Below are 23658 nucleotides of genomic sequence, written 5' to 3'. Positions count from 1 at the left end.
ATATGTACACGTACACTGTACTGACGCGACGACGACGCGTCGGTCGTCGCGACGGCCATATCGCATAAAAAAGCACATAGCATACAGTCAGATGTACTCGGTAAACAGCGCTCCATCCGACACACACATCGGTATCGGTGCAATCATCATGGCCTCTACCAGTAACGTGGTTAGTGACTCCTCGTCGTCGGCGGTACATAAGGTTTGTTAATTCGTGTTAAGTATGTCATTCCATGCGTCTTAATGTGTGATATTCGCTCAACAATAGATTGACCGTACCGTGGTAGATTTTTTCCAGATATTTTATTTGTCGTGAATGATTATTACAAACAAATCAGCGAGTTTCGTACATGTTGGTCCCACGTATTGCATTTCCTGTAAACCGATTTGAACGCGAACGAATAATACACAGCCCACCCACCCCAGTCGCCGTAAAAACGTTTTTATACAGCGACTGGGCTGTGTATAGTTAAACGCGAACGTACTGTATTCTGTAGATTTCTAAAGGGTGTTGTTACTCAGGCTCAGATCAGTCATGAATACACCAACACATTGACAAAGATTCAAGGAATATTGAGCATCGTAAGGTGCTGCAGAATTATTTACAGAAAATATAAAATTATAGAATCTAGCGCAGTGCAAAGTCAAGGTTTGTCCGATTGCGAATATTATTAAAAGCACAACACCACCAACAACAATTCTCCATGATAATGTTGATATTGAATGGAGGTTCAATAGCAACACTCCATGACACTGACAGATTGATAGTGCATACCGTGAAAGTGATAATAAAATTTAGATTCTAGATCTGGGCCGAGTAAAATTTAATGATGTTGAACTTGAAGTTGATGACAATGGTGATACTGTATGAGGCATAATAGGGATCTTCGAAGCAGTTTTACTCCGGTCTTCTACATCAGTTCCAATTAACAGGTACTTTAATCAGTCTTCATTGAAAACTAAGATTGCAAATGTAATCTAGTAATGAAAGAATTTAGATATCGGTTTGTCCTGCATTTTGCAGACTGCAGTTGTTTGCCATAGAACGTTCTAGAGTGTCTAGATCTCAACCAACAGAAGCATTCATGAAGGGGGTGTAGGGGATCCCTCATGATATTCTCAACTTTCTAAGATGCCTCTATCCAGTCAAAATAAAATGTACAGGTACATCAATCATCATGCACAGGTCTAGCTGCATATGTAGCTCTGGGTTCTAAAAGGTACCACAGTAGGCCTTTTAATTAACCTGGTTGTAATGTAAGTTAACTGTGACCCGCCCAAGCCAAACATGAAGCGTCCCACATTACACCTGTTCAATGGAGTGCCCCCAGGGTTGTAAGCTAACTATACACAGCCCTGTTATTGCAAAGCAAGTCACGACATGGGTGTACCACTCACAGTCGAAACACTTACCTAAACAGTACGATGGCACAAACTTTTAATCAATAACATTTTGTTTGGTACCTCAGACCTTCACAAATAATCTTGATCATTGTACAGTAGCTACCCATTGGTGTTATCGATATGGACATACAGTACATATGTTTACAATTTACAAATTACTGAAAACAAAGATTTTATTGCTTTGTCTGCACTCTGCAGATCACTTTTCTCAACATGGTAATTACTGAATAAAGGCTGAAGTGACCTGGGTGACCGCTACACTTTAAAAGATCATGCAGTCAACTGTGCAGTGTTAAAGTACAAGGTTTGTGCGACACGTGCAACATACATGCTGCGATTGTTACGGATCACCTCCTTTCACTTCAGAGCTGTTATTGAACAATTTTTAAAGTTATCTTTGTATGTTACACTATATTGCTCCAGACAATTATGAATTTTGTTTGCAACCCTTTTCTTAACCCCATTCAGAAAAGAAGGTTTCAAGCCCAAGAAGACTCTGATGATGAGAGCTATGTGCCATATATTCCTTTGAAAGAAAGAAGGAAACAGAAGGTATGTTGTATGTCGGCTTTGCACATTACAGTTGTCAGTATTAGTATACTGTATACGCCGAATATTTCGCAAGGTTTTTATTTTCGCGAATCGGGTGCTATTTGCAAAATTAAAGACACGTGAAAATATTGACTCTGATCCTGATGTGAATGTGACGTGCGCATGTGCTTTTCTCTGTTCGGTGCAGGACTCCACGATCGCGAATTTAAACACTCGCGAAGTCAATTCGCAAAAATTTAGACTCACGAAATATATGGCGTATACAGTATCTTGGTGGTAATGGATATTTCCAAAAGGTGTTGTGTTTTCCCTTCACAGCAAGATTATTTCAATGACATGGCGCCGACACTCAGAGATTATATTAAACACTTGCGTGAAGGCACTGTAACCAAATGATTTTTTGCCACGATATGAGTCATTATCTGTTACACTCAACTCATTTGCAACTCTCCTGCATGTGATCTTTCATTTAAGCATTCTGAAATGTGATGATGTGCCTTGATTTTCACTATTTATCAAGAATTTTGATATCACTCATGGTATTGTCTCTTCATGCAGGGCTCGACATTGGTGGTGGCTCGGTGACCCAGGGCCACCAGAAATAGATGTCGGGCCACCACTTTTTAAGAAAAGATATATTTTTTTGTGACCCGATCAGGCCACCAAATTTCATTGTTAGACCATGAAAAGAAAAAGTTACTGTCAAGCCTTGCTTTATGTCGCATCATTGACATCACCTTGTTGACTCACAGCAAGAAGCATAGATTTTGGCAGAATGTTGTGTGTCATTATCAATGTACTGCTTATTTCATGCTATGCTTTGCAGGTTTTGCTATATGGGCAGCAAAGCACCTTCCATCAGAAGATTATGTTTGTGTATCAATGCCATTTGAGTCCATTTCTACAGTGGAAGACATGTCTCTCTCGTAGATGTGATAGTAACGCAAAATCCATGCTAGAGCAAAACTTTTTGTCATTTTGATATATGCCATGCTGTGTATCAAAGTGTGGTTATAAAAAGCACTAACATGTTGTATTACAATGTAAGTGATGAGGTCTGTTGTAGCTCAGATATACAGTGTATGGCCAAATTAGTGTTAAGAACTGAGTTACTTGAAGATTAATCCATTATGTGTAGCCTACTATGTGTAATTTCGTAAAATTTGTTTTACACAATGATTTGTTGCAAAACATTCTCTAGGTGGAGAGAATCCAAAAGTTAGCCAATCGACGAGTCATTGACCCAAATGAAGAGGATGGACAGTACGACAGACAAGAGGAGGAGGAACCTGACATTGGACCCCTGGCAACTGTCAGTCTCTTGGACCAGCACTCCGAACTCAAGAAGAAGGCTGAAAGTGAGTAGACTTCAAATAATCCTTGTTATGTGATAGTAGATACAATGCCTTCTACAGACTCACAAATGTATGCATGTAACAGCAGCGGTAATACATCTGAAAACTGTAAAACACTGGAAATAGATCATAGCTCTTTTCAGGGACTTGTTTTTTGTTCCATGATTGATCTTCATAACCCTTGCTATTACCAGTTTGGAAGATGATGCATACTGTAAAACATAATATATTCACGGCATGGCATAAATTTGTCTCAAATTGGAAGATTATTACTTTGATGGCATCATGTCTCCTTTCAACAGATTCTGATTCTGCAAAAAGTTGTTTAGAAGCTATCTTTTCTGCTTATGTCTGGCCTTGTAAGGTACTTAAATATTACCAGTATAATGCCTAATAATATGTGTAGCTTGTAAACTTAGAGTTGTGAGAACGTAACTGAACTATCCTAGTACTCATACAACATGGTTCACTAGAAATGGAATTCAAGAAGAGATATTTCTGATCACTTTGAGTGGGGATGCTGAAACTGAGGCATCATACCTATTTGTCATACATACATCCTGCATTTTGCCATCTCAGTCTTAAAAGTGATATACATATCATCTTCTCATTCAAGTGATGAAAAATCATTGTAGGCTAGATATAGATATAACCACAATTTCATCGATACTGTAAATTTAGTGAAAGGTGTTTCCTGTGGGTGTAGTTTTAATGTTCTTGTTTGCAAATATACCCCATTAAATCTGATTTCAAGTGAAGAGTGTGTGGTGCTAATTAAAATGAAAACTTGGACTTATGCTTGCATAGACCTGTAGACAGCAACCCATGTCTTTCTTTTTGTTGCTAGGTACCAAGTCCACAGCCCTTGACAAGCAGCTGGAGGAAGAGCAGAAGATCTTGAACAGCATCCAGGAGCAGAAGGCCCTGATGAATGTCAAGGAGTTGGCAGAAGGCATCACTTACACTGAAGCCCTCATCACAGGGTGAGATTACAGTAGCATGACAAAAGGAACGTCGTGTGATTTCCAATGACACGTACTGGCCAGAATTCACAGAGGTAGTTTAAACTTAGTCCATGGTTTACATAAATTTTATTTCATAAATGTGCATGGACTTGTCGCACTTGCTAACAGACATCCAATAATAAATGCCCTCTGATGCACGCATGTGAAAGGTGGGCCTATTTCACACCCTTCTTTTTAGTCTGCTGACTGAATCTAAGCCACGGATTTGATTTAAGCTGCATTTGTGATTTTTCGACCTCTGTTTCAAGGTATTAAGCTTTATGTATGTACCTTTGTCCAACTTCATTTTTGGTTTGGGTTTTTGCCAGAAGGTCAGCATGTGCCAGCTTCTTTAGATAATATATTTCCTTTTAACTCTTTGACTGGAGAGTGCATTGAATGGTTGTAAGAAGTGAGATTTTTGTTTTTGGTTCTCATTTTATTCAGTCATCATCTTCATGCTGTTATGTCCACTTTTAGCAGTGAGTTAATGGAACTAGTCTAAAATAGGGTTTAACATTTGACATACAGGATAGAGGAGACTAGAGAAAAAACATCACACACTAGGAAAGAGACAGATAGCTTGAAGGGCAGAACATCTCAGACTACAGAAGAGGGAATAAATGACAATATTTTGGGTCCAAGGCACATAGAAAAAGATTTGAGGTCAATCTGTGCAGGTTATATCTGAGATAACTTTTGAATTCTCAAAGTCTTTTTAGTTAACACTTTTATTCAAGTAGTGCTTTTTACCTGGGTAATTCATAGAACTGTATCAATCGTAGTTTTCGAAGTTTTTTTTTTTTTGTGTGTGTGTGTGTCATACCTCAATCATCAGAGCCTTTAAAAGCTTTCAAACAGATAATTGGAAATTCTTATAGCCTTTGATATCTTATTCTTGGTAATTTTTAAAGGATTTGAACTCACAAGAGAGTTGTTTTTTTCATCTCACTGCAAAAAAAAAAAAAAAACTAGAAATGTCGCTATGGCGACTGATGCCTCCGCCATAATGCATGATTCTCCCAATAGGCGTATAGTACAATGTCTTCACAATGTGTGATCCATGACAGTTTCACAAACTGGCAAAATATTGAAATGACAGGTTTGTCAGAAATGTCTTAAACTGGGTTTGCTATAATTTTCTAAGAGTGCAGGTACACATATTTGGGGAATTTTGGGAGGAAAGTTTATGCAATGAGTAATTTCCAAGGTACGAATAAAGAGTGTGATGACGGTACAAAATAGATTTTTTATTTTTTTTTTTTTGGGGGGGGCATTGAAACCTGGCCTTTGACCCTTAACCTTTGACCTTCTGGCTGGAAATTTCCCAGAGAATCTCCATTAGGTAATGCATGTATATATTAAGTTTTAAAACTAATAATGCAAGCATTGCATATACTAGTATATGAGGGAAATAGTAAAATTTTGAGGAGTTGACCTTGACCTTTGACCCCTGACTATTGACCCATGACCCCTAAATTCTCTAGATAATCCCTGCCAGACAGTACATGCATATGTACCAAGTTCCACGAAGATACATTGAAGCATTTGAGAGAAAAGTAATATTGCAATATTTTCACCTAACCTTTGACCTTTTGACCTTTGACCTTATGACATGAAGCTCTCTCTGGAGAATCTTTATGCAGTAGTACATGTCCACACCAAGTTTCAAGAAAATACCTTCGGGCATTGCATAGATATGGGGGAAATTGCAACATTTGTAGCATTTGACCTTGACCTTTTGACCTTTGACCTCTTGCCAATGTCACTAAAATCTACTCAACTAATTGTCCCATCATACATCATCCTTGGACCAAGTTTGGTGAAAGCTGCTTCATCCAGTTTTGAGTTATCACGTAAACAGATAAATTTTAGGATTTGACCTTGATCTTTGACCTTTGACCTCTGTCCGATTTCACTGAAAAACTAATCAAGTAATTGTCCCATCATACATCATCCTCCAACAAAGTTTGGTGAAATTTGCTCCATCCAGTCTTGAGTTATCGCGTAAACGGATACAATTTCATGATTTGACCTTGACCTTTGACCTTTGACCTTCAGCCGATTTCACCCAAAATCTAATCAAATAATTGCCCCATCATACTTCATACTTGGACCAAGTTTGGTAAAATTCCAGTAAATATTACTCAAGTTATCGCGTAAACGAAAGCGGACGGACGGACGTACGGACGTACGTACAGACGTACGGACGGACGGACGGACAACCCGAAAACATAATGCCTCCAGCACCACTTCGTGGCGGAGGCATAAAAAAAAAAAAAAAAAGAAGAAGAAGAAGAAGAAGAAGAAAAAGCAGCATATCGCATATCTTTATGTAGTCAAGATTTTGACAGTTGTGTGGTTTCAGCGGGTTGGTTTGTTGGGTACAGCATGCTGTGCGTCAGTGGAAACCATGCCATGTATGTGCTCCTATGCTCAGGGATTCTGCTAAGGGATTCTGCTTGTTGCTATATTCCCTAAATGTAGTGCCAAAGAAGTCAAACTTGTAGTCATGGAGATGAGATTAGGGGCCAAATTCATCATTGACCCAAGCGATCACTCCTATCACTTTATTCATTTTCAGAACATTGTTTTGATAAAGCTGTCATTAATTTTCAAAATGTTATTTTGATATACCTGCCATGACTATGATGTGAATCCTTTTTATGCCTCCACTCAGAAGGGTACTGGAGGCGTTATCATGTTTTTGAGTTGTCTCTGCCTGTTTGTCCATCTGTCCATCTGTCCATCTTTCCATCTGCCCTTTCCACATCTCATTATCAAGATTATATATAACATACTTATAAACCACTCATTAAAATGAGTTTGCCTTGTACCTGCCCTGGATGTGCTACATGGGGCGTAGATATGTTGATGAAATATAGAACAAAATCTCTCAAGATCGTAGGTCACTTAAATTTTGCTTTCAAATGATGTTTGTTTTTTAAGCAATAACTTCATCTAGCAATTCCAGGGGTAATATCAATATGATATGAAGAGTAGAAATATAGATAGTCATTTCTATACAAGGTATTGATAAAAGGTCAAAGTCAAATATGAAAAAGAATACTGTATTTGTGGAAAAGTGTGCAGTGATGATGTAATTTGCTGGACAGGATGGAAATGAATACATGATTATTTGCATGAACATGATAGAAGGGGTAGGTCAAAGGTCAAGTTTAAAGGTCACTGCACTATGGATTAAAATGTCATTTTCTAGCCATAAGTGCAGATAAGACTGTCCAGTTGAAATATTATCTGGTAAGAAGATTAGAAACTAACCAACAATCAGTTGCATAGAAGGACAGGGTTAAAAGGGTACAATCAAGGTCAAAGGCCACCAATATTGAGTTGAAATAGAATCCCATGATAATACAATTTAGTGTATGTAAAAAAGAGAATGTAGTGTAGGTCATAGGCTATGAAAATAAATTTTTGAAGTATTTCATTTGTGCAAATAGGGTCAATCTTTTTGGTCAGTGGTCAAGATCAATGAACTTTTAACCTGTAAATAAAGGACCACATGAAAGCGCCATACGTGTATGGTACAATTTAAAAATAGTACGTACATGATTGATAAGTGGAGAATCCCCAGTCGACTGCGCATTGTACTGATGTGGTCCGAACACTTTGTTTGTGCCTTGTGATTCTTGCTTGATTATCATCTTTGATATGTCATGTCATGTTTACTGTTAGATGGAGACCACCCCGCTGCATCCTTCAGCTTGGGGAGGCGCGGCACGCGAGGGTGCGGAAGAAGCTCCACATTCTAGTGGAGGGCCAGAATATTCCCCCTCCCATCAAGCACTTCAAGGTAAGCATGGTTCTCATGTTCACCCTTGATGCATCTTTTTGCAAAATGATATTTCCTTCTTCTTCAAGAATTATGTTTCACACGATTCATAATTGTCCAGCATTTTGAATGAAGCAAAGATAACAGTGCTGAGAATTCCATTATGAAAAGTAAACTTGTATCTAAGTTTCTCGACTGTGGAAAACAACTCTGTTGCTGTAACACCTCCCGCCCTCCCCCCCCCCCCCCCCCCCCAAAAAAAAAAAAAAAAAAGGAGAGGGAGAAAAAAGAGAGAGACACAGACAGGTAGAGATAGAGAAAGGGACAAGAAAGCTGAAATTGCTGAGGTTGTTCTGAATGATAGCTATTGTCTGGTGACTCTAAGATTATAGCAGATGGTCATAAATTCAAGCTCAGTAAATTATAATTTTGTACCACTATTCTGGGACTGAGTCAAGGTTAGGTTCGATTTAAGGTGTGAAAGGGTGCAAAGCTGAGCTGTGCCGTCAATACTGGGACACAAAGACACCGGTGGCTAACTCCTTGGTGTGGATATCAAAAGATAAAAAGATCTGCAGAGGCCTACATTGTAGCTCTGCACTAGAAGGAATCTCCCTTCTAAACATGCAGGTACAAAGTGTGTAAAAATGCCTTGAAATACATTATGTGAGAGGGTACTGCTGTAAACAGAGCGGTGAGTTTTATTTCTGCCTTCTTTTGACATTTATCTTTCTGAAGCAAAGCCATATAACATTTTCTATCTTTGTGGTTCCATTGCCAGGAGATGAAGTTTCCAAAGAGCATTCTCGGTGCCCTGAAGAAGAAAGGAATTAGCAGACCGACCCCTATCCAGATCCAGGGGCTGCCAGTAATGTGAGGAACTTGAGAATAGAATTATCAATAGCATTGATATATTTTGTCCTGGATGGAAACTAAAGAGATGGTGCAGTAAATATGAATACCGGTATATTTGTATGGATGCAAATGCACATGGGAGACCTTGGACTTAATTTTTTTGTGACACAGAAATGCCAGCAGAAAGAGGCTTGTGCACTGTTTTGAGGTATGGGAGAGGTTGTCATGAGCTCATGTATGTACAATGTGTGTGTGTTTACATATAAGTGTGTATGTATGTATGTATGTACATAATATATATGTACTGTATGTCAGATACATAGTAATGCCGTAATTTTTTTTTTTTGCCAGAAATTTACATCATAATATTACCTTTCACTATTTTTCAAGTTTATCTGCAAACACATTTTCCTAAGAAGTAAGTATTCTGAAGTAAGGCTATGAAGAATTTGGCGTAAACTCAATGCAAGCACTTTGAAAAATTTGCAGTTTATACACTGGAAAATATTATATACTTATGGAAGACTAAGATTTCAATGATAATGCTTAAAATGGGTCAAGGCAAATGGGTGTATTGTTTTATTTTTCTTAAATTTGCATTATCTCTGTGTTTACCAGTGATGTCTTGCTTGTGTCCAGTGCGATTCCAAAAGGACTAGTCAGTGATAATGGCTGTGCTTCGCATCTTTTGTGATTCGTTTGCAGACTTCAGGGCCGCGACATGATTGGCATCGCGTTTACCGGTTCGGGGAAGACTCTCGTGTTCACCCTTCCCATCGTCATGTTCGCCCTGGAGCAAGAGAAGCGAATGCCCTTCATCAGAAACGAAGGTCCCTACGGTCTCATCATCTGCCCGTCTGTAAGTTTGCCCATGAAAATAGACTGTTTTCCACCATGAAAAAGTGTGCTGCAACGAACATGTTGAAGTATATCCAAGATAACAGTCCAGGCATTCGCACGTACCGAGATTGCTTAATTTGAAACACGATTGTAATTAAACAAACTGGAATTGTGTTTCAAATCAAGCAAACTTTCCATGTGAATGGAAACTGGAATCACAGAGGACAGTTTAAAACTCAATTACATCAGTTTCAAATGATGGTCCGGAGGTGTTTTTCAATCACATTCCACCAGAATTAAGCAAAGAAACTAGCGTGTGAACACAACTCCAATGGTGTTTGGGGGGCAGAGATTACTATGACCTTCCAATCACTCCCACAAAAAAGACGACTCAAGAGTAGGCCTAATTGATGGGAACTTGGCAAGAAGCAAAACTTCCCCTCCCCGCTCTGAAATTAAAAACCACAGAATCCCTGAAGCCTTCTTCTGTCATGTGAACAGACCATGATTTGAATTCTAATTGCAGTTGTGTTTGTTGTCGCATTTCAAATTAAGCAAATTGAGACTGTGTGAACAGACCCAATGACCCATGTCACCTATTTTCAGTCCTCACACAAGATCACTGTGTGCGACTTTTTGTTCGTTTTGTGGTGCATGGTCACATATACTTTCAAAGTAGAATAACAAGGTTGCAAGCGGAAAGGTACAAACAAAGTGACATTTACGTGAAGTATTATTAGACCAAGCTTAAAATACCCTCTGCACACTAGTTGAGCCAGTGTTATAAGGGCTTCACTACATGCTCATGCCCAAGACGTTATGTTTAGCTGGCAGTCTGTCAGTCCCGTTCATCCAAATGCATGAAAGCAATGCCAACGAAGTAATTCTAAAGGTTATGAAGTTCATCATCTTCACAGGGTTTGTAATTGTTTGCCCCTTCACCACATTTGGACAAATGTACACACAGAGAGATGTATGGATTGTTCAAAATTAGTAGATTTAAAGGTTATGTGTACCTTTTGTGTATGTCACAAAATTTTGCATGGTTCAAGAATAATGTCTCCCAACATCGTACAAGAAACTTTCGGTAATACAACTCAAAGAGTGAAAAAAAAAAAAGAGATGAAAAAACTAACACTATATCACTCAAGAATATGCTCCCCTTCGCACTGAGAATAAAAGAGTTTTTTTTTTTTTTTTTGGGGGGGGGGGGTTGTCCAAATAATTCACTGGAAATCTATGGTTCCCACATCCATCATAGAGAAGTTTCCAGTTTATCACTGGAAGAAAGGTCTGAATTTATACCTACCTCTACAATATACCATCTTATGAGAAGAATCTGATTTTCAGAGTTGTGAATGGGACACACAAACTTTAACAGATGTGGAGTGACAGGTAGAGAGGACACTGTGTTCAGAAAGCACCAACAAATTCAACCTTAAAAAAAAATTCCCATCTCACCCTTGTTCTCTTGGCTTACAGCGTGAGTTGGCCCGCCAGACCCACGACGGCATCCTGCACTTCTTCAAATGTCTGGAGGCCGATAACCAGCCGTCTCTACGTGGGATGCTCTGTATCGGAGGCGTCTCCGTCAAGGAGCAGATGGATACAGTCAGGAAGTGAGTTTCCTGCTCACTTTTTGTATTGTGTGTGTTTTACACCCCTCTCATATGTGTGTTCTGACATGGATTTTGGGTGAAAATGGCCAAAACCATTGCCTGTATTGTCTGTCTAGAAATAACAAACAGACGACGACAGCAGCAACAGCACAGGGAGCATGAGAACTTGTCAAGTGAGGACAATACTGTATATGCCATAATTATGGAGTCTCAAGTTTTCGCGAGTCAGGACTTCCCAACAATTTTGCAGTTGGTTAGATATGCAATCGTGGAGTCAGTAATGAACGGAGAAACACACACGTGCATGCCACATTCATGTTGGGATTAGCATTGATATTTTCACGCATTACTAAATCTGTGATTAGCATGCAGCTTGAGAAATTTGCAGAAATGAACACCCTGTGAAACATATGGTGTATATGGTATTTGGCTGCTGGATTCATTCTTGTCTCTGCACATCTACATGTACATGCCATGCTACCTTGGACTTGTTTCTCAAATGTGACTTACGTATTAACAGAGTGCTTTGTATTGTATTGTAGGTACACACAGCCAAATAGCATTGTAAAACACAAACCGAAACTTCCTGGTTTTTCTGTTTGTATTGATATGAATGGGGGTGGGGGGGGGGGAGATTTATGTAGAGTGAAAGGGTCCGACCAGGACTTGAGTCAGGTGTAATTGCTTGAATTCAACAGTATGTTTTAACAAAGTATGGTACTTTTGGGTTTAAACTGATGTGTTTGCTGCATCTGTAAGGTATATCGCTGCAGCAATTTCAATTTTACTCAAATATTCCCCTGTCAAGTGGTTCAGGTGTTGCAAACCTGTGCACTTCAGAGTAGATATACTATAGAAAATGTGCGAACAGAATCGAAAGGGAGGAAAAAGAATAAGATAAACAACACCTCTGCCATCTAAAACAACTGTATTCTTCCCTGCACCTGCTCAATTTTGTTCTTTGCAGAATAAATTTGCAGTCTGGATTTCAGTGCATAGTAGTGGAGTCGACTCAAATGGTGGACTCTGAAAGAACCCCTCTCTGTAGGCCATGTTCAGATGTGCAGTGTGTGTTTTTTCTTCTTCTTTATTTTCCTTAGGTTCTGATTCATTTTGTATATATTATGTCACACAAGGCTGCGTTTTTATGATGTGATGATACCTACTTTTCAAAATACCACAATCATGGTAACCAATTTTAATAGTGCCTGCTACCTCTTTACGTGGGTGAAGCATGAGACTGTGAAAAAAATCTTGGCCAAAACAGGTGTTTTAAAAGATCTGCAGTATGAATGCATTTATTGGGACTGGAAACACTAATCTCTTGCAGTCTCTAGCACTAGTCAAAGGCAATCCTTTGCTATTCCAGTTGACCACTCAAGGAAAGACTTCATGGTACTGAGCGTGATGTCGTGAATATATGAATATGCAAACATGATAATGTATGCTTATGTTTGAGGAAACCCATGTGGGAAGCATCAAGAGAGAAAGAGATCGCATACATGGCGCTCGAGATCAAGGAATAGAGCTTGTTGATTGCTCAAAAAAATTTGGTGATGATAAACAGTTGTAGATTTGATTCTTGTCTGGTGTCACTGAATGACGCATGTGATGTTGATTACCACCATCTTCTCCTCGAGACCATGATAATGATGAGCTCATATATCTGTTCTGTGCATATCACATGACTTTGTTGACTTCATTATCAGAATTGCACACCAATGTTGACAAATATCTTTTCCCTTTCTGTTGTACTCTTGCGGTCCAGAGGAGTCCACATTGTGGTGGCCACGCCCGGTCGTTTGATTGACATGCTGAACAAGAAATGTTTCTCCCTCTCCACCTGCCGCTACCTCTGCCTTGATGAAGCCGACCGTATGATTGATCTTGGATTTGAGGAGGACATCAGAACTATCCTCACTTACTTTAAGGTTAGCCATGACTGGAGTCGTTAGGGTTCACGTTTTATCATATGTTCTGCACATTGTTAGTGTTAGCCATCTCAGAATGCATAAGGGTTTTGATCAGCAGAGCTAGCTGATTTAAAGTTGTTAGATTGTCTTGAAAAAAAAAAATACCTGGGGTGGGTTCCAGTCTTTATAAGAGAATTTAAAGATTACTCAACATATTCTGTTGTTGACATGCTGCAAAAAATCTATCAAAGATAATCTGTTTTTCAAAGTGGATAGGTTAAAATCATGACATTCCGCAGTGATAGATATCAGATCTGATGAGTTGTTTTACCTCAGTGGATAAGACGAAAGATTATCAATCACAGTGTTTCTGGTCCGAGTCCCTAATTAGCTGCAGTAGTTGTGTCCCCAGCTATGGCATTTTATCCTCCTTGCCTCGACCTTGGGAGGGGACTCAATGTCGTCAATCCTGTGGTTGCATGTCTATGATCACAAGCATTTAATGCTACTTTAGCAATCAAGTCAATTATAATCAAATTCTAAAATAAGTCAATCTTTAATAGTGCAAAACTTTGTTTTGATTTATTTGACGGCTTCTTCTACATTGTGCATTTACTGAACTTTTGAGGACTTTGAGTTTAGTGTGCATCTGATCTTGATCACAGTCAGTAACATTATCCTCCTGTGGTATTCATCTCTAGAACCAGAGACAAACTCTTCTCTTCAGTGCCACCATGCCCAAGAAGATCCAGAACTTTGCCAAGAGCGCCCTCGTCAGACCCGTCACCGTCAATGTCGGCCGTGCCGGCGCCGCGAGTCTTGACGTGATTCAGGAGGTGGAGTACGTCAAGCAGGAGGCCAAGATGGTCTATCTCTTGGAGTGTCTTCAGAAAGCCCCTCCTCCCGTAAGTCGCAGTCACTCTTGGTCTGAAACCGGCATTTAGGGCAATAATTCTGCAACGGGAGAAGGCATTGTCACAAGGCTTCGTGACTTTTTTCATTCGAGTCTCGCACAATTTTTGAGACCTAATTTGCAATGTCCGCACGTACCGTTACAAAACCACACCCATTTTTGTAAATGCATGCTGCTCCAAAATGGGCACAATTTTGTGATTTTGTGTACATTTCCTATAGAAAACGGTGCTCATGAAACTCATAAAAACCTGTCTATTTTTACTATTTATCACTTTGATTTTTGATTTTGTGCTAATTATGGTAGGGGTGAAGTCCCCCCCCCCCCCCCCCCCCCTTGGATCTAGCATAGCCAAAAAAGCCTGGCCTGATTAAGTTAATACTGCATATTGTGTTGTGATTTAGTGCGGGTCTCGTGTTCTCGATGGCTCCCATAAGCTTTGAATACGATATGAGTCAAGTTATGATGGATCTGTTTGTAATATACCACTGGATGTAGTTTAAAGGGCAGCCCGAGGTGCAGAAACTGTTACCAAATGAAGCGTTTGCTGTGATCAGTCATCTCGATAATGCATATATGCAGGAATGTGATTGTATAACTCTTGATTTCTTTGCTGAACTTTTGACAGGTGCTGATCTTTGCAGAGAAGAAGTCTGATGTGGACGACATTCATGAGTACCTACTTCTGAAAGGAGTGGAAGCTGTTGCCATTCATGGTGGCAAAGGTATGTATGACATCCAAGCACTGAGCTCTTGCCAGCTTAACTGAGTAATAATAGTTATGTTCAGACGGTGATCCCCAACCTCAAGGATGGCTCTCCTCAAGGATAGGCTTGTTGTTAGGCACTGTAGAGATGCACTTGCTGATAGCTAACTTGAAGTTAACCCTAAGACAGCTTTCCAAGAGATATCTCATGGTTAGCGCTCTATCAATGAGCTGCGGGGGGTCCCCACTCATAGTTAGGCATCATGTGGACACAACTTGTTGATGGGAACTTGTAGATAAGCGTAGTTATGGGGGCGGTGAACCTATCCTAGAGGATAAACTTCGTTATGTGAACATGCGTCTTAGTTAGGGGGCCAGAGCCTATCCTGGAGGATAGCTATCCTTGAGGTTAGGGATTGCTGTCTGAACCTAACTTCAATCACCTATTCAGATCTTCATTCATGCATTATTACCTCCGCCAAGGGGGGAGGTTACATTTTCGTTACCGTTGGTTTGTTTGTTTGTTTGTCCGTGTGCAAAATAACTCCAAAAGTTGTGCACGGATTGGGATGAAACTTGCAGGAAAGGCTTAGAATGATACAAGTAACAGATGATTAAGTTTTGGTAGTGATCCGAGAATTTTGGGGAAATTTATGAAGGATTCTTGACATTTTGGCAGGTAGGATCAATGAACTTGGGAGTTCAGGCTGCGCGTGGAAATTAATGAGCTGCATGCTTGGCGGAGGTCTGCGCTCTCTGAGTGCTTCTCTAGTTTATGACTAATATTCCTTGAAGGGCATTACAGAAATGATAAAAGTTACATTGAGATAGTGTTCCTTAATGTCAAGGTTAGCTAACTTTGAGGATAAGCACTTGCCCATTAACTACGACAGGCGTCCACATGACAAAGCTTATCCTCGAAGGTAGCTTATCCTCGAGGATAAGCTCCTGCCCCCATAACTATGAGTGACTCTCACTCAATGATAAAACCTCCTAGAGTTGACTCACAGAGGAAGCCAATGTTAACATGTTATTGCGCACTTGTAGCAAAGGTTCACGCACTGAGCAAATGTTTGTGCAGTCAGTAAGAGATGCCAAGCTCTTGGCTAGAAAACCATGCATCCAGTAATTACTGGACACATGGCCTTTAAGTACTGGATGCATGATTTTCCTGGTTTTTGTCTTCAGTAAGCCAAAAGGAAATGCATCCAGTAAATTTGCCATCAGGTAACGTCATAAAAAATGTATTTTTGGCAATAAAATTGTTCTCCATTCTATAATGCAGATGATGCAGAAGTCTTTTCGTGCATCAGTTGGAATAGTGAGCATGCGGTAACTATATGGAATTTAGCCTAAAGCCACTGGGCTTTGCCTTGTGGGTTAAGCATTCTATATTTGCCTTATGCACACAATTCTCACCAATCCACTCTGTCTTGTGCATCATTTGTATACTGTCACATCTGATATGTGCCGTCTGGGTCTGTTTTGTCTGATCATTTTTAATTTCCCCCCTCCCCTCCCAGACCAAGAGGAAAGAACGCGGTCCATTGATCAATTCCGTGTGGGAGAGAAAGATGTGTTGGTAGCCACAGATGTTGCCTCCAAGGGGCTGGACTTTCCCGACATTCAGCACGTCATCAACTACGACATGCCGGAAGACATAGAAAACTATGGTGAGTCCACCAACCACGTGATTAATTCATGTAACATATAAAAGAACATGGTGAACAGTCTGTGTTCTGCAGATACTACTCCCCATTTATTCCTGAGATATCAAGTTCTGCCTTTACATAAAGGGAAAACGAGAGAGAAAGAAATATAGGCCTAAAGTACTCTCCACTTAATTGGGTAATGTCGGGCAGAGCATTATTTACCCAATCAAGTGGAGTACTTGATTAGCTGGAGAGCATGTTTCATTAATGTCACAGCTTACACACACTAATTATATTATGTATGCACCTATCTGTACCATGTTACAGTGTGCACGGTATGTCACTACAGCAACGGTTTGTTTAAAGTTTCATTATGCCTTCAGAAAATCCCCAGTTTCTCTCGTAATGGTTTCAAGGGAAATGACATACAAACCTTCTGGACTTCATAATGTTTTAAAGTGCCTTGTTGGTGACAAAATGCAAAGAATAGCGATAGTTTGCTATTCATAAAAGTATAATGTACATTTGTGTAATGCAGTGCAAGTCATATTAACATGACATTGTGAATGCGACTGCAAATCCTACATCTTGCATGCAGCCATAAATTCTTTATCCCCATTAATGGCGATTGTAAGTTTACTTTTGCATGAATAATTCTGAAAAACTTTATACTGAAAAATATATTAAAAAACTGTATTCTTTGTTTTTATCGAGAGCTGGCTAGACCTGTGTGCTTATTAGTGTGTCACTGTGTGTGTAGTTTGGGCAGTGTGTCTGTGGTGCTGGTGCGTGCAAGGGTCTGTACATGTATTTGGCATGTACGTGTAATAGCACGTATTGGCAGTGCACATTATACAGGGCTGGCAGTGGTGTAAATGTCTGTTCTCATTTGTGACTGCATCACAACACCAACAAAAAGTTGCATGCCTTGATTTTACATGCAGACTCATATTTTGTTTTCTCTATTTATATGTCTTGTTGAAATAAATGAAACTGGTCAACCTACTTGCAGTCAATCTTTAGTTTTTCATATTTGACTGTCAGATAGGACAATTCTTTTACTTCTTCCCCCCCCCCCCCCATTCATTGCAAAGCTATCATGGCTCAGCAAGATTAAGTGCTTGAATAGGCCCTACACTTTGGAGCCTCTTTTATTTTCTCATTTCAAACTTTTCCAGAGTGTGTGCTTTTTTCCGAATATTTAGATAGGCTAGGAGAGTCCATTTGAATTGAATTATACATCGTTTTATAGCTTAAAGTCTGCTCTTTCAGAATCTGTCCATTATTAAACATCTATGTCTAGTGACTTTTGTTTGTTATGTGATGCAGAGTCATGTATAAACTCATGCATTGTATAATCTCATTCCAGGGAGGGTCTGGGTTGATGAAGTGTGCAGTTCTTGTCTATTTTTCTTTCTTTTTTTTTTCTTTTTTTTTTTTTGGGGGGGGGGAGGGGAGGGGCTCTCAGATGAGAATTCATCGTGCAAAAGTGGAAGTTAACAAGAATAATAACAACCAGCCTATAAATAGTTCATGCAGATGATATGCTGTGTATCGTTTCCCCGGTACGTCGTGCAAACTGAACTTTAATATTTGTGTGCCGGCACTGTTGCCAAGAATAGACTTGAAGTGGACCATTAAAACCATTTGCTATGAATGTCTCTCAATTATGGCCGTGCACAAAAATAGAGTGAGGTTGTGAGTTGGCACAAACACGCATATTTAGTATGAGGATGAGGATATTGAGAGCAGAGGATTGACTTTGTATGGTCTCTCTCTTATGGTTCATTAAAGGTATTGTTTACCACTGGGAGCAGTGATTTAAGAAACATTCAATTTATCACTTTTAATGCATATGTGTAGGTCAGTTGTATCACAAAACATCCTCACATAAAAAAATATTCAATACAGCCTAAAATATAAGGAGATAGAACTATTTTTTTCCAATAAACCATATAACATGGTTTATTCTTTAACATTGATCACACTGTTTAACATTTTTACATTGGTTATTTCTGTCCCCAACTCACATTTTAGAACTATTTTGAAGTGCTAAAGCTGGGTTCTTGTTTCATTTGCAAATGGTAAATAATGCCTTTAGATACTAATGATCTTCATATTGCAGGGGGAGCATGAGGAATATCAAATAAGAGGTTTTGATGGCCCCCTTGTGATCTCAGCCGCGATTTGCGCGTTCTTTACAAAAATTGGCACACACGTCACTCATGATGCAGTCTATAGGGCTGTGTTGTTAAATTTCAATAAATCGCTTTATTTTATTCTATATGAATTAATTATGTTAATTTATGCATAAAATTAGAATTTGGCTGGAAATCATTAAATAAAGCCCCCAAACGTCAAAATTTTTTGCTTGAGGACTCTTTGGTGAATTCTGATTTAATTTAGGTCAAAAAAAAATGGTATCAATTTTGATTTCTTGTGTATTTTATTGTTTTTATAATTTCTTATGTATTTCTTTGTTTTTTACTTTTTGTTTTTTATTGTTTTTTCAATGGGAATCATTGGCAACACTATTTCAATCATAAGAAACATAAAATTAATTGTTTTTAATCACTAAAAGTAAAAATAATGATACAATTACAAATTTCAGATAGAAACCTGATTTGCATTGGTTTTGTACACAAAATCACATTTTGGAGCACGTTGCGTAACTTCGAAACCGCATACCCGGACGTCGCAAATTTGGTCTTAAAAGTTGCGCAAGGCTTTAAGGTAAATTGTCATGAATCGCCATGTGGATGCGTTCTTGCGTTGCGGAGATGTTGCGCGAAGTGTCGAGGGGGGGACATTATGGCCCCCCCAGGTAAGTTAGGGTTAAAGGGATGCTGTAGTTATGGTAGAAATTGCCATAATCTGCTGTTCCCATAAACCATAGCATGAGAATAAACAGTGTCTGAACAACCCAACATGGTAATACAATCCTGTGTGTGGACATGTACATATACACTGTACATAAATTGTAGATAGTGACTGCATGATTTTATACAGTAAAATGTGTACTTTTATATTTTTCATCAATCGTAATTTCATCATTTCACATCTCAGATGGCAAAGTTCAATAATTGTATGAATTTGAGTCAACCACAATGTTTGATAGTCTTCTACTCTGGCAGAGTAACCGTTATTCTTTTTTCCCCCCTTTAAAGCAGGATGTAGAGGCACTTCCTCATTTGAATAGACCAGTGTAAGCTGCCAATATCAATTGCCACTTGCTTGATAAATGACTTGAGATAAATGAAAGTGGAGATAATCAATTGATCTTAATTGGCTTGCCATATGACAGTTGCTGCATTTTACAAGGGCGCATCCATCATTTTCATCCTATTGGCCTGAGGGGGGTTTGATGTCAAAACATGATAAGATGCAGATCAGAGGTCAAAGGTCAAAGTGAGATTCTGAAATTTCGGGGTCAAGGCAGAGGGTAGTGGTACAGGTTATCACAATGTCATAAACTTGAACTGCATTGATAAGAGTATCACTCAACAAGGAGCTGGGAAGAGTATTGGCTATGTAAATAGGGGAAGGGTTGTATGTATAATACAGATATCTGATGTGTCTTGGTTGTCATGGCGATGTGTATATTTTACAGAGCTCAATCTGCTCAAGGCAGTGAAATATCTCTTTGTTGCAAATTCACACACACACACAACATATCTTTTTTTTACGTTCATGTTTTATGTAAGTGCTAATTGAATACTTGCTGCATTTTATATAGATATCCAATTTCGCCAAATTTAGCCAAAGTTCTGTGGCCCAACACACAGCACAGTAAGTTATGCATTGATATTTTTGTTACCATACTCTCTATGGTACATCTGAATCCATTAGACTGGACGGTCATTCTGACCATGTTGCATGAGAAAGAGAGAGAGAGAGAGAGAGAGAGGGAGAGAGAGAGAGGAGAGATACCTAGTTGAAATGGTATTATCATATTCTTATAGGCCTGGAACTGAACTTTGAAAATAAAGTGCATGTATGAAAATAAGCTTGTAACATTTAGAATCATTTAAACCAGTTGCCAAAGAACCACTCTGGTTCCACAGACATCCGCTCAGTGCGCATACATAATGAACCACCTTGTGCATTGGTAAAATTATGATGGTGGCTGTGATGGTGGCTGTGATTGTGTGTGTGTCAACATGTACTATGTAGGTTTCATTTGTTTCGGTTGAGAATCTAAATGTCACTTTTCCATGACACAGAGGGGCATACATTGTAAGTCGAAGCACCTCATAGTCTGGGTGCCAAAGCCACTTTTGGGCCTAACCTTGTTTTACCGTCCACCCAATGTTTTTTGATGATTTTACCCTATTTTGGGGGTGCTGAATCCGAATCTGGATGGTGCAACTCTTGCATCCTTGAGGGTTTTGAGATATTCAAGATGGCCGCCAAAATGGCCGCCAAAACCGGAAATTCCCACGTGTTTCCTTCTAAAAGGTGAGATATTGAAAACATTTGATGGTTCTACCCTATTTCGAGGGTGCTGAATCCGAATCTGGATGGTGCAACTCTTGCATCCTTGAGGATTTTGAGATATTCAAGATGGCCGCCAAAATGGCCACCAAAATTAACCGGAAATTCCCACGTGTTTCCTTCTAAAAGGTGAGATATTGAAAACATTTGATGGTTTTACACTATTTCGAGGGTGCTGAATCCGAATCTGGATGGTGCAACTCTTGCATCCTTGAGGATTTTGAGATATTCAAGATGGCCGCCAAAATGGCCACCAAAACCGGAAATTCCCACGTATTTCCTTGTAAATGGTGTGAAATTGGAAATAATTGATGATTCTCCCTATTTGGAAGGTGCTGAATCCGAATCTGGATGATGCAACTCATGCATCCATGAAGTTTTTGAGATATTCAAGATGGCCGCCAAAATGGCTGTCAAAATGGCCGCCAATTAAAACCGGAAATTCCCATGTATTTCCTTCTGAATGGTGAGAAATTGAAAACAATTGATGGATCTACCCTATTTCTATGGTGTTGAATCCGAGTCTGGATGATGCAAACCTTGCATCCTTGAGGGTATTGAGATATTCAAGACGGCCGCCAAAATGGCCGCCAATCAAAACCGGAAATTTCTATGTATTATATAGCTTTTAAATGGTGAGAAATAGAAAACAGTTGATGATTTTACCCTATTTCGAGGGTGCTGAATCCGAATCTGGATGATGCACATCGAGATAGTCAAGATGGCTGCCAAAATGGCCGCCGAAACGAAAACTCCAATGTATTTCCTTCTCATAAATGGTGAGAAATTGATAACAATTGATGGTTTTCGTCAATGGCACAGTTTGAACTTGCTGTATATACAGTGAAACCAGCTCTACTGGATATCTTTGAGTTGGTATGACACAAGTGTGCCAGCAATTAACCCTTCAAGACTACAGATGCGGTTGAATAATTGCAAGATTACACTGTTTCCTCTACATAATAATGGATAAGTTTTGAACACTAAAAATTAATGGACAAGACATGTTCATCTAAATCATATTGTGATAGTGATGTAGAGAAGTGTACTGAAATTACCCAACATTACCTGCCTTAATCCATGAGCAGTTTTAATCTCTTTATCCATGAACACTCAAATTGTTTATTTGGTTTATATTGGTGGTCTTGATGACATTGTTGAAGACACGAGTGGGACATTTTTATTGTTATGCTTCATTTTTTTCTTCAATATGATGTAACATTATGTATGTGTATATGTATATACTTATGTATATATAATCTATTATAAACACATACGAGGGGACGGACAAATCACAGGTAACGCGCCGTGAAAAAAAAAAAAACTAAATAAGAATCAAACGACAACATGGAAGGTAATAGTTGATAACCCAGTACTTACGAATATCATAATCGCGCAGAGTGCTTTTGAAATTTACCCTTATTGATATCTACTATAGTGGTCATGGATGCAACCATTTCCAATGACCTAATCAGAATATGCGACAAGTTTCACAAGAATACGAGGCGAGACTCGTCAGAATACAAGACAAGTTTCAACACCAAATACCAACATGCCATAATTTAATTTTACTCTATTGATAGCCGAAAAGGATTAACTTTACATCTATGGAGCCATATTATTGGCGATCACAAGCATTATTTCATAACAATTATGCATAAAGACATTTTCAGTTGTATCTTTCTTTGCGTTTGTACGTTTCAGTATGATGTCAATATCACTTCTTTTTTTTCCAGTACGTGTTAAAGTTCCGTTTGAGACATATCGGAATATCTCTGTATATTACAATACCATTGTGACAGTCATTTCGACTGTCAATAAATTTTGGCTGATTTGACAAATTTGCTCAACTGAGTTGAATTCAAGAATACGAATTATTGCTTTTCACCCTGCATGGGTTTAATCTCCCGCTTCGCGTTGGAGCACAATACTTCACCATTTCAGTATAAGAACATGTTAAGGAGTTTCCGTTCATACATGACATTTATAGATGTCCGAAACCTTCAAAGACCTTCAGCACCCCCGAAATAGGGTAAGACCATCAATTTATTTTAAAATTTTTACCATTAAGAAAAAATATATTAACATTGGAATTTCTGCCACTTATTTTGGCTGTCATCTTGGACGTCTAAAAACCCTAAAGAATGGACGAATCTCAACAACCAAGTTTCGAGGGTGCTGAATAGGGCCTAAAATTTACCAATTTTTGACAGTTATTTTGGCGGTCATCTTGGACATCTCAAAACCCTTAAAAAAGAACACGAAAGTTGCATCAACCAGGTTCGGATTCAGCACCCTCGAAATAGAGTAAAACCGCCAATTGTTTTCAATTTTACACCATTTAGAAGGTAATATAGGGCTTACATGGAAATTTTCGTTTTTGACGGCCATTTAGGGGCCATTCTGGCGGCCATCTTTATTATCTCAAAACCCTCAAGGAAGTACGAGCTGTATACTGGAGCTTCAAATTCAGCAAACTCAAAATAGTGTAAAACCACCAACTGTTTTATATTTTACACCATTTAGAAGGAAATAGGGGGTCTACATATGAATTTCCG

The 23658-nt window shown here is 39.0% G+C and overlaps 1 protein-coding gene across 1 annotated transcript in view; it reads left to right on the top strand.

Annotated features, from left to right (window-relative positions):
• The first annotated feature begins 148 nt into the window (after positions 1-148).
• The window catches only part of LOC140241566 (probable ATP-dependent RNA helicase DDX41), a 48524-nt gene continuing 25014 nt past the window's right edge, over positions 149-23658 (top strand). The window contains exons 1-12 of the mRNA XM_072321302.1: positions 149-202; positions 1873-1956; positions 3158-3314; positions 4159-4294; positions 8012-8129; positions 8890-8981; positions 9669-9822; positions 11286-11422; positions 13191-13353; positions 14037-14240; positions 14877-14973; positions 16478-16627. Of these exons, the coding sequence (XP_072177403.1) occupies positions 149-202; positions 1873-1956; positions 3158-3314; positions 4159-4294; positions 8012-8129; positions 8890-8981; positions 9669-9822; positions 11286-11422; positions 13191-13353; positions 14037-14240; positions 14877-14973; positions 16478-16627 (1546 nt within the window). The remainder of the gene's footprint in view (positions 203-1872; positions 1957-3157; positions 3315-4158; positions 4295-8011; positions 8130-8889; positions 8982-9668; positions 9823-11285; positions 11423-13190; positions 13354-14036; positions 14241-14876; positions 14974-16477; positions 16628-23658) is intronic.

Source organism: Diadema setosum, chromosome 18 (genome assembly GCF_964275005.1).
Source record: "Diadema setosum chromosome 18, eeDiaSeto1, whole genome shotgun sequence".
Taxonomy (NCBI): domain Eukaryota; kingdom Metazoa; phylum Echinodermata; class Echinoidea; order Diadematoida; family Diadematidae; genus Diadema; species Diadema setosum.
The sequence above is the reverse complement of the archived record's forward strand: the minus strand, read 5'-3'. Positions and strand labels throughout refer to the sequence as shown.